Source organism: Brassica oleracea, chromosome C3 (genome assembly GCF_000695525.1).
Source record: "Brassica oleracea var. oleracea cultivar TO1000 chromosome C3, BOL, whole genome shotgun sequence".
Taxonomy (NCBI): Eukaryota; Viridiplantae; Streptophyta; class Magnoliopsida; order Brassicales; family Brassicaceae; genus Brassica; species Brassica oleracea.
In genome coordinates, this window is record NC_027750.1 from 15016894 (window position 1) to 15028744 (window position 11851).

At 34.3% G+C, this 11851-nt stretch overlaps 1 protein-coding gene and 1 pseudogene across 1 annotated transcript; one reads left to right on the forward strand and one right to left on the reverse strand.

Annotated features, from left to right (window-relative positions):
* Positions 1 to 3302: 3302 nt before the first annotated feature.
* Positions 3303 to 5241, forward strand: LOC106329963 (annotated as a pseudogene).
* Positions 5242 to 6738: 1497 nt separating this feature from the next.
* On the reverse strand, positions 6739 to 7832 carry LOC106331801 (uclacyanin-2-like). Its single transcript, XM_013770213.1, has 2 exons — positions 7588 to 7832; positions 6739 to 7350 (listed from the first exon to the last, which is right to left on the reverse strand). Exons 1-2 carry the CDS (start codon positions 7760 to 7762, stop codon positions 6938 to 6940), a joined length of 588 nt encoding a protein of 195 aa, XP_013625667.1. The 5' UTR covers positions 7763 to 7832; the 3' UTR covers positions 6739 to 6937.
* Between the last annotated feature and the right edge of the window lie 4019 nt (positions 7833 to 11851).

Genomic DNA, 11851 nt, shown 5'->3' on the forward strand with positions numbered 1-11851 from the left:
AAAAACATCTCAAAAAAATAATGTTCAAAATTTTGAAAATACAATAAAAAAATAATTTTGACTCTGAAATCGTTAATCTTAGAATCAACAAATATATAAATGCAAAGTTATTGAAATTAAATATGCTTTATATGAGAGGTTCACGTCACCACTAACAAATACTATTATATACACGACAATACATTATTGAAAAAACAAACACAAAATATATTAACATATCACTTACTACTACATAATACAATAAAAATACAAATAATACTTTTAACAAATAAAGACGGCTACATAATTATATCATCCAGAAAACTCATACTTATTAATAATAAAACAATATTCCGCGCGAAACTCCCTAGTTTAAAATAAAGGTCGGCTTTATTTAAACTTCATCCATCAACACATATTCCTTTTTACAATTGTCGCCGTGATGTCATTTCCTTTTTTCTTTTTGAACAATGATGGCTTTACTTATTTTGATTTTTGAAAATGAAAATACTGTACATGGTTTCTAAAAGGTATCCATTCATCCTCAGAGGGTTAAGTAAGATTAAATTAAATTTACAGTTAAAAAGTTGCTACAACAACAATGTATTATTTAAGTTGAACACACACAAAATACGATGGATAATATTTGGAAAAAAAATTGTTAAAACGGAACCAAAAAAACAGCTGCATTGTCCATTTTCCATAAATATTATGTTGGTCCATTTTTGACAAAAAAATACCTTTGGCATACTTTGAAAAGTCATAAATTATTTTAATAATCAGAAAATATGAAAATATACATAATATATATAAACAAGAAACAATCATATGAAAAATATTTTGGTTGACTAAATATTTGAGAACACAATTTTATTTTCTTGATCTACAGAAAACAGAAAATACAATATATTGTTTACGGCCTCGTAGATCGTAGTTTCAGATAACTCCATAGATATTTGCGGCATTTAGATTGCAATATCTACTTAATGGTTAATATTCTACCACCGCAGAATAAAACGGCTGCAAATTTTCCTTTGTTCTGAACACAGTACGTAGATTTCAAAAATTACTATGTACTATTATATCTACTAACACGAAATCATAAAATCTGCCTATATACAAATATTCTACTACGGTTTTGATTGTGTTATATACCAAAATAATATATTCTAACACAACATGATTATATAGTCTACTGGTGTATCTGTAGTCTACGCATGTCAAAACGTATGTTCTGCCAAATTCGTAATGTAAATATTCTCTAATTCTCTCTCAATTCTGTTAAGAGAATATTTACCAAATCATAATTTTCAGATATTTACGTGTCTACATTGTTCATTTGGCATAATTTTAATATATTTTGTTTATAAACTGTACTTTTAAATTACAAACATATATTTTAAAAATATCAACTAAAAGTTTTTAGTCGATATTCAACAATTTTTAGTGTATGTTAACTATTTTATAAATTATTTAAATATCTTAAAATTTTATTAAATATTTTAAATGTTTAATCATATTTTATAAATAATTTTATACTTTAAACAATTATAATAAGTAACACTTATATACTAATATTTTTACGATACTTATATACTTAAATTCAATTATTACTTCTAATATATAATTTTAATTAAAAATAAAATATTCGCTTGCATAGCATGGACAATAACGTTTATATATTCCCTGTGATATACACAATTGAATTTCAAATAATTCTATGAATAAATATATTAATAAAAATAAAAATAAATATACATATATAATTTTTAGTCGATATATGTTTGTAAATATATCAAAAACATTGTATATATATATATGTTTGTAACATTTTAGGAAAGCAAAGATATTACAAATATTTTTAGAATATTTTTGTGACCAAATATACACGTTTTAGGAAGTTGGAATATTTCAAATATTCTTAGAATATTTTCTTAACTGAAATTTCCTAAATTTTCGCAAAAATTAGGTTTTCTTATCCGTAGAAAGCTCTCTCTACACTGCGTAGAACGAAGACAAAAATTCTATAAACAAATTCTACCTCATGTAGCCGTCAGAGTAATGTCTATATTTCACATTTCGGGAGTTGTAGAATACGTAATAAAAGTAGAAGCTGTATTCGACAGAAAAGTATCTATCTTTACAATTAGTAGAATTCACATTTCCCCTATTTAGAATTTTAAGTAAAAACAGATTATTCTTTCTAAAGAAAGTAGATGAACTTGTTTAATCTAGAATTCACTTTCTACTAACTCATTTTTCGTAGAAGATGAATTTTACTTTTAGTATAATGTAATTTTAAAATTTAATTTATCAAGTTTTTCAACCAAAAAATATCAGTTTGTGTATATAAATGTTTTATTAATTATTTCCATTTTTTACAAATTTTTTAATTCATAAAACTGTTTATTTCATTAACTTTTAAAATTAGAAAGAGTAAAAAAGAAAAACTGTAAAAAAAAAATATACCAAAAAGACAACCATACTAAATTTATGTTCAGTTTTGTCAAATTTTTCAATTTTCAAACTAAAACGAAGAAAGTTGTTGACGTTTGAGTATGAGCTCAAAATTTATTACCCACGAATAACTAAGGCCATGATTATCCCCGTATATTAGTAAGGTTCTTAATGGATGGGTCCTGCAGATTTTATTAAAACCGGTTGAATAAGTCGCGATATAAGAGTCGTTTTTGGTATGTTTTTTGTACTGTTTGTGGGCTACACTGACACGTGATGGTTCCTTTTTTTTTTAAGTCAGACAAAATAATTTTTTTTTTTTTTTTTTTTTTTTTTAAGAAACCCAAACCAGTTTTAGCAATAATGGTGCTCTAATGCCGCAAGACCTAACTCGCACGAGCCGCTTGTTAATTCGGTATGACTTGTGACTAAGCTGATGGAGACTGGAGTACACGTGCCTAATGGCCACCAGTTCTCCATCGGTGGCTCGGCCCATCCCAGCCCGTCGCTTGCAATGACGACGTAACTATAAATATAAATATATTTTATATTTTTGATTAACGACAAAAAATTATTCGGAATATATTAGCTTGATTACACCGTCGGATCATCTCTTCCTACTGCTCTGTAGGATTCGATTATTTGAATATGTCCTTGTGGACAGGTGATTGAACTCTCTTGTTTCTATTTGTTGAAGTTGGCTCTGTGAGATTCGCATATTCGATCATGTTCCGATTTCCATTTTTGATCCAAACAGAGAATTGATTGTGGCGGGATGATGGAGAGATTGGATGATAGAGAAGGCTCGTTCGTAGCCGTCAGGAGGATTTCTCAGGGGTCTCGAACGCGGAACCGTTTACACTTGATCTTCTCACTCTCTACAGTCTACTGTTTGCTTGGTTTCTGGATTATTTGATGCCTTATCTTAATTGAATTTTAGTAATTTGACATAGTTTTGTAGAGTTTGCTGATGTTTTTTATAGAGTAGCTTGCTTTCACTTAAATCTGTGAGAAACTGCTAAAAGATGTTTGCAGAGTTAGTACTACTCATTCTCATGTAAGTGCGTCAAGGTTGCTAATAACTTCTACACTGTTGTTGGAACTTGCAGGAGGAATGCTTGCAGAACCGTATTGATGTAGCTTATGACAGCACCATACCTCTGCATCAGGTACACATTTCACGTCAGGGTTATTTTTTCATATAAAGACAGTGGACTTTGATCCATTCAATTGGAGATGGTAGAATACTCTAGTTTTAAAAAGCGATTGCTTCTGGCGCCAAATGCATGATTGCATCATAAGTCCATATGTAACAGCTTTTATAATTACTTCTTTTGCTCTTAGGAAGCTCTGAGGAATCTTTCCTTCCCTGAAGTTGATATCTGAGCAGTGGAAAGAGATGGGTTGGCAGGGCAAAGATCCGTCAACAGATTTTAGGTTCAAGGCTGACTTTCCTCGCCATTTTTTATTGATATTTATATTTTGCTGCTTTCATCCTCTTTGACTTACGGGTGCAGTGTCTTTCAGGGGTGGTGGTTTCATTTCTCTTGAAAACTTGCTGTACTTCGCTAGAAACTTTCAGGTAATACCCACATGCTACCTTTGCAGACGTTTCTGAGAAGAATCGAATTATTTTTCCTTAAATAATTTTCACTTTCCATGCGCAGTATTATTTATATGTATTCATGTGACCATCAAATATAACATTTGCTCGCTCCATGTAATGAACTTGTTTCACAGTTTCCTCACCTCGTTATGTAACGCCGCATGTCCATATGCCGCAGAAATCTTTCCAGGACCTTTTGAGGAAGCAGGCTGGGGAAAGGTCCGTATGGGAATATCCTTTTGCTGTTGCTGGTATCAATTTAACGTTCATGCTCATTCAGATGCTTGACCTTGAAGCAGGTATATGGCCACAAGAATCTACTTACCCACCGTGACTGTAACAGACACTATTTGCATGAGTAGACAATCAGGGGTTTACTAACAATATTGTCTTTGAAACTTTTCACAGTGAAACCTCGAACAATAACTTTTCTGAAGTTCCTTTCTGGTAAGCTCTGACATAATCCTGTTCCGTTGCCACTCATACAGTGCTTTTTTGCTTTTCGCCATAACAATATATAGTTTGCACACATGGTGCTTTGATTGGATTTTGACACTGATTCAGATAAGTTTGTGTGGATGTAAGCAGAGAACGAATCAGCCTTTGACATTCTTTATTGCATTGCATTCAAGCTAATGGATCAGCAGTGGCTTTCAATGCACATACATGGAATTCAACGTAAGTACTCTAAAACATATCCATACGTTGTGTTTGCAACAGAGATAGATAGTGTTTTTTGGTAACTGAATTGGTAACATTGTATATGGATGACACAGACGGTGATGAAATCAACAAGGAGACAGCTGGAGAGAGAGCTGATGCTGGAAGATATAACGCATCTTGAAGACTTGCCCTCCTACGCTCTTCTCTCTCAATAGTGTGTGGGGTTAGGATGAATCTCAAATTGGTTGTGGTTAAAAGGAGTGTGTAGTTAGGAAAAGAATGGGGTTCGTTTTCTAACAACGTTTGAGTTTTTTAGTAACTGTGTGTAGTGTTTTAATTGATGGAAGACGATTGGGTGATGTTGTCAGCGTGTGGTGGTAAAAACATTTGGTTTTATCTCCAAAGCCAAAAGCAGTCTCCTCCCTAAAAAGGAAGATTCTTATGGTGGCGGCTACCACTTCATCTGTTTTTGTAAAAGCTTTTACCCATTGGATTACTTGTAGAGATAACATGTGATGCACTCATAATCGGAAGAAAAGGCAAAATACTAAAATATTATATATTAGACAAATTAACAGATTGTCTTATTGATGATCATGATGATGGTTCCATTTGCATAAATAAATGTTAGGGTAAATGCTAAATTAATCATAGTCGGTTCTGGGAATAATAAAGTGAAATATCAGTCTCGTGTCTCCAATTTTTTTATGAGTTGATAATATACATAGAAGAAATAGGTATTCCAATAATTAAAAATTGTTAATTTTCTTATGATATTGTTTTTAGTCCCAAAAATTTCAGAGCCAACCATGAAAAGAAACTCATTAGCAAAATAACACCAGCACCAGCAAGATCTCGACCACCAAATAGCTCATTAGTCCTCTAGCATCACTTGATGGCAGTCTGGTTGACCCTGACTAGACATGTCAATTAGGGCCGCAGCCCGAGCCCGCTCAGCCCTAAAAATTACCGGGCTTGGGCTTAGTTTTATAAGCCCAAAAAAATGGGCTTTTCGGGCTAAGCCCATTTGGGCTTTGGACATTTTGGGCCTAAGCCCGTATGGGCTAGGGCCGGCCCGAAAACCCGAAACTTTATATTTTAATTTATTTAGTTATGTAAAATAGTTAATTTTCTTAATTATTAATTTATAATATTATCTTAAATCATAGGTAAAAACCCTAATCTTTATTTAGTTATGTAAAATAGTTGAAATGCTTTTATTTTATTTCTATTTGCTATTATTATTATCTTATTTGGTGTTTTTAAGTTACACATTTGTTTTAGTTTAAACTGGATTTCATTAAAAACATATGGTTTTTAGAAAGTGTGTTCCTCTCCCTCTCGATCATTTGAAAGGCGGTGCATATTTATATTATTCGATTAGGTGTGAAATAGTGATTTGTATATGCTGGCAAGACATAACAAAAGCCCGAAAAAGTCCGAAAAGCCCTATAGTCCGTTTAGGGCTGGGCCGGGCTTTAAAATATAAGCCCATAATTTTTGCGGGCCGGGCCGGGCTGGGCTTTAATAACAATGGGCTTTGCGGATTTTGGGCCGGGTCGGGCCGGGCCGGCCCGATTGACACCCCTAACCCTGACTCGGCTTCGTGTGTTACTTGACAACTTTCTCAAAACATGTGATCTCAAAGTAGATATATTACTTTTCCTTGTATTTTAATTTGAAAACTCTTTATTAAAAAAAGAAGAATATGCTAATCGAGAATACTAACTACGCTAAAATTGCATTGCTTAATGTGATCTTATATACCATTAACAACCACCACTAGAATAAACATTGTTAAGTAATCATTTCTTTTAGGAATTAATCGTTAGTCATAGTTGTTGATTCAGCTATTACGCGTTTCATATTGACAAAGTAACATTTATAAACTATAATTGAACACGAGGGCGGGGCATGGTGATTGGTGGAGAAGAGCTGTCCATGTGAGTCCAAAACCCATAAGTTGATAATATATATGGAGAAGACATATGATAACGAATGATGAAATGGTTCCACACGGTAGAAAAAGGAAATGGAAATTAATAATAATTTTATTATAACAATAAAAAAGAAGTGAATGTGATGATGATAAACTGATAACGCCAAATAATAAAACCCTAATCATAAGAGATGATGACGTGGGAAACACACTCAAATTCTCTTACAGAGTTACAACCAAAACAAAGTAGATCAAAAGCAAAGCACTGACTCCACCCTGGCTCTCTAAACCATTCACAACCACAAACCATAACCCAACACCATCGAGACTCCGACCAAAACGTAACTCATCACTCCCTTAGATGCACCACTTGCCTTCGGTGGAGGAGGAGAAGTTGACCCTGAAGCCGGTGTACCTGGAGTTCCGGCAGCCGGCGGTGATCCCGGTGTGGAAGGAGTTCCGGGAGTTGTAGACGGCGGCGTGGGGGCTGCTGGAGTTCCGGAAGAGGCGGCTACGACCGTAACGGCTAGCTTCATGCCACTTGCACAGTGACCAGGTGTAGGGCAGATGAAGTACTGTGTTCCTACTTTTTCGAGATCAATCGTGGTGTCTCCACCAGAATGAGTATCGATTGGTGTGCCTCCACAGCTGTCGTAACCGGCTTTGTTCACTTCGTTCACTGAGTGTGTAGGACCATACTTGAACTCTGTTTTTAAAACCAACATCCAAGTAAAACGTTAAGGAACATTAAAAAAAAAACAAAAAGTAGATAGTTTACTTGCGTAAGAAGTTATCTCTATTTGGAAGTGTAAGCTGGAACCAACCTATTGGCAAAAGATTGTAACTAAGGATCATGATTGTAACTAGAACTTAATACTTATAGTTACAAAACTTTGAGTTTGTGCCTAAATATAAATTTCAACAGGACTGAATAATAACGTACCTAGAGTATCACCAACTCTGAAAGTCTTTCCTTTAACCCAAGTCGTGTAGTCCACACCACTATCCCATTGAGAAGCGTCTCCCACCGTGTACGTCACAGCGAGCGCGGCTGGGACAATGGCCAGGACTAGGAGAAGAGCGGTTGCAGCCATCTTTGACAAACCATTAATTGCCATATTTGTTAAGAAGAGAGATATAATTGAAAAGATTGTGATGAGAAGAATTGGTTATGGTGGCTATTATATAACAAAGAGATATGTGGGGACTATGGGAATTAAGTAAATGGAACTGTATGAAAAGTCGCCGCCCTCGCCAAATCATTCAACAACTTCATCCTCTCTTTTTCATTTCCGTTTTATTTATATTCATTTCTTTGTTTGGTAAGGCATTGTCTTGATGCTTACCAACTATTTTTTCTTATATATTCAAAACTAAAAGATAAAGGAATGGATAATTAATTGAATTGTTCAGTGGCTTTCTTTGATGTAAATTATATGCACACATCAACCTAACGAGTGGCTTCTTCTTATTTGGTTTCTTATGTTTTCTACCTAAAAGTGTGTTGAGAACATGGGTTCGTTAATATATATGCTTCTATGTAAAACGCAAATACTAATGTTTATCACATGAATATTGTAGTATTTATTGGTTGACAAAATAAAACTATTGAATTTCTTAGTTAGTTAATGTTGTAGTATCTGCAGATGCCATGATTTTCCTTAAAACTTAATCAAAATGTCAGCTTACGAGAGTTTTACATAGTGCCTTACAAACATGATATATGAAGTTTAAGCTATATTTTCTCTGGAGAAATTTCCTAAAGAAACATTCTAATTTTATCACAACAAGTTCTTATCTATTTCATACAAACTGTTTAAAGTGTATGAATTCATATAAAATTATTTTTAGTTCATATATTTTTGGTCTAGTTGCCAATAGCCAATGGTATATCTTCTACTTATGTTTGATGGGGTTTTGTTTGTGTGAGTGGAGTTTGTACGTCTAACAAAGACTTTCTTTACAGGGTCTTCTACGTTGAACGAAGACTATCAATGAAACTCCTAAAAGATTATTCGTTTAATCATATAAAAAGATATGAAAGCATTTGTGTACTGAATCTGATCATTGTATTATTGGAAGGTTTGTTTGAAGCCACTGTGTCAGATTTTATATTTTCAACTTCTTGGGTCCAACCGGGTCAGAAGTTATACAGAAGAAAAGAAAACAAATACCTCTCCATTTTATAATATAAGTAGTTTTGGCTAAAAGCACGAAGATTAAGAAAATTATTATGTTTTTAAAAAGTATTTTATAATAAATAGGTTAGATATAATTTAACCAATAAAAATAAATATATTTAATTTGATTGGTCACACTGTATTCAATAAATGTAAAAGTTACCTAGAAATACGAAAACTATTTACATTTTGAAACAAAAACATTTCCCTAAAACTACTTACAATATGAAACGGAGGGAGTATTCAAAATGAATTCCTAAAGGCATGATTAATCCAGGTCTCTTAGCTGGGGTTCTTAACTCATGATTTGATATTTTTTTGTTTTTCTTTTATGCTTTTCGGTTAAGAAACGTTTTTTTTATATCTTTTATTTAAGAAACGGTTCTTAGTTTTTCTTAGTTTTTAACTAAGAAAAACTAAAAACCGTTTTTTAACCGAAGCTAAGATCGGAGTTAATCATTTAAAAAAAAATAATGAGAATTAGGTATCAGGGGGAAGATGCCTAGCACGCTCCAAAGGCTATTTTAGTATATTTGTCAATGATAAAAGATAGGTGTTGTGTTAGGTGAAACAAATCTTTACAATATTCGAAACCAAATCGTACAACCGCTATGCATCCCTATCAATTCTCTGACCAAAACAAAAGTTAACTAGGAGACCGAGAAAAGAGAAACATATTTAGCAGATTCATTGCAGTGTTCAAAAAGGGGAGGTTGATTATAGAGATGAAAAAATAGTTGTTGAGTTAGAGAGGGAGCTTCTAGAGGAGGTCCAGAGCGTGTCATGTTGGAATTTGATGGTCGTAACTATTTTTAAAGCTGATTTATACTATTGTAGATTACGAAAAAATATTAAAAACTACTCTACAACTTACAAATCTGCATCATATTAAACCGCTTTAAGAAATTCCATTTTAACAGTTTTACTTGTACCATACATGATACATAATATCTCTTGTAAACTATTTCTATTAGTCTGGTATAATTGATGATAAATCATATTTTTTGGAACTCTTAGTAAAACTACTAGACTAACAAAAGATTTCCACTATTCTAACTATTTAAATAATAAAAAAAATTGCTGTAATTTTTTAGTTTTCAAATTATAAAATTATAACCTTGTGAATCCAATGTATATTTCAACAGAATTAACAGAATTACGTTGTTGTGAAGCTAGCAAATAATCACTTTAGAAACGTGGTCTTCTTTTCCAAATAGTTACCATGACAGATTCACAGAATATTTGTTGAGCTATGCACATCAGTGAATGAGACGAAAGAAAATAACAAATTAAGAAAAACAGAATATAGAGAAAAAGTTTAGTTGACTGACCTGGTAATAGACTAAGATTATGAATACTAAGATTATGAATGGAGACATTTACTTCGCAGCTGCGGATTTCGAAAACTGAAAAACGCTTTAATGTCACCAATCACATAGTTGCTTCTTTTTTCTTGCGGTTTTCCAAAAGAGTTAACAAAAACGCACACGACTTTCGAATAGAAATGCTGTGATTTCTCAAAAAACGCACACATTTATGTATCTATATTATTTTGACAGCAAATATATTGTAACTATAAATGAACTATACGTACTATATGTACATCCTTCTAAGCAAACTAAAGACACCTATATAAGCATTTTTGTGTATAGGTTCTTCATGTATTTATCTCTCAAACATGTTAACCCGACGAACACTAACAAAGACTCGCAAGAAGTAATGAAACCCTAATCTCTGTTTCTTTTCCTAAACTTGGCACTAGCCCAAGAGAAAACCCTAATCTCTGTTTCTTTTCCGGCGGCCGCCGCCTCGTGCGGTCGCCGGATCCGCTTTCGTCCTCTTGTGTGTCTATGTGTTTCTCTCAATCTCTTCTCTTTCCCCTTCGTTTTTCTGCAGTAGTGTCGTAGTGAATGAGTTTTTGCTTGAAGTTCAGATCCGGTGTTGCTCTCTTCAGATCTGGAAGTTTCTGGTGTTTGGAGTTGCTTGAGGATGACCTCTCTCTCTGTCGTGTTCGTCCTCTATTCTTGTTGCAGACTCTGCGATTGGTTATCTCTGTTCCAGCTGGTGCTTCGTGGGCCTCACGATGGGTTGGGGTTAGGTTTCACCATTCATGTAAGATCCGTGCTCTCTATTGGTTTGAGGTTCCTTTGTTGGTTCTCCGAGAGTTTCTGGCTCCTAGTGGAGAGATGGTTTTTGTTTGAACCGTAATCGGTGCTGTGTAGGAGATAGACAGATTTCGATGGTGGGGTTAGGAGAGGTCTTCATGCTGAGCTTGAATTGGATGTTTGGAGATTAAAAGAGGATAAAAAAGGGGTTAAATGATTATGGCCGGACCCGATGAAGGGATGCCTACGTACCCCAAATGGGGATCAAGCCAATCGTAGTTCTACCACAAAAGGATCACAAGTGCTTAGATGAAAGCATGTGGAGAGGTGTTTCTCTCTCTAGAAATAGAGAGAGGGTGGAAAAATGGCTCCAAAAGATCCCTCTCAAAGGAAGAGTGAGTCCTTATTTATAGAAGGAAGAGGTCTAGGGTTTCCTAGTCACCTCATTTTAAATGGACTGAGCCCATTATCTTATAGGCCTTGTTGGGGGCAAAGCCCATGTCCAACAGTAAGCCCCCCAGTTCGTTGAGAGAGATGAAATTGATCTCTATGAATTCTACGAAGAAGGTTTATAAGAAAATAGACTCAGTGCTTTTACATTTGATGACCCAAGCGAGTAGTACATTTACTAGGCGAGTTGACTGGGAAACTCATGCCTAGGGCGCGAGTTGTACTCTCGCTAGGGAAGTTTACTATGAACTCGTCCCTAGAAGCAGTAACTCGGCTAGTAACTCGTGCTTGAGCGAGGGAGAGTAGATGTACTCTTACTAGGCGAGTTGAGTGTAAACTCGTGCCTAAAGAAAGGCAAGTTTACTAAACTCGTGCCTAGATAGAGGCGAGTAGTACTTTTACTAGGCGAGTTGGCTAGTGAACTCATGCCTAGGACGCGAGTTGTACTCTCGCTAGGGGAGTTTACTATGAA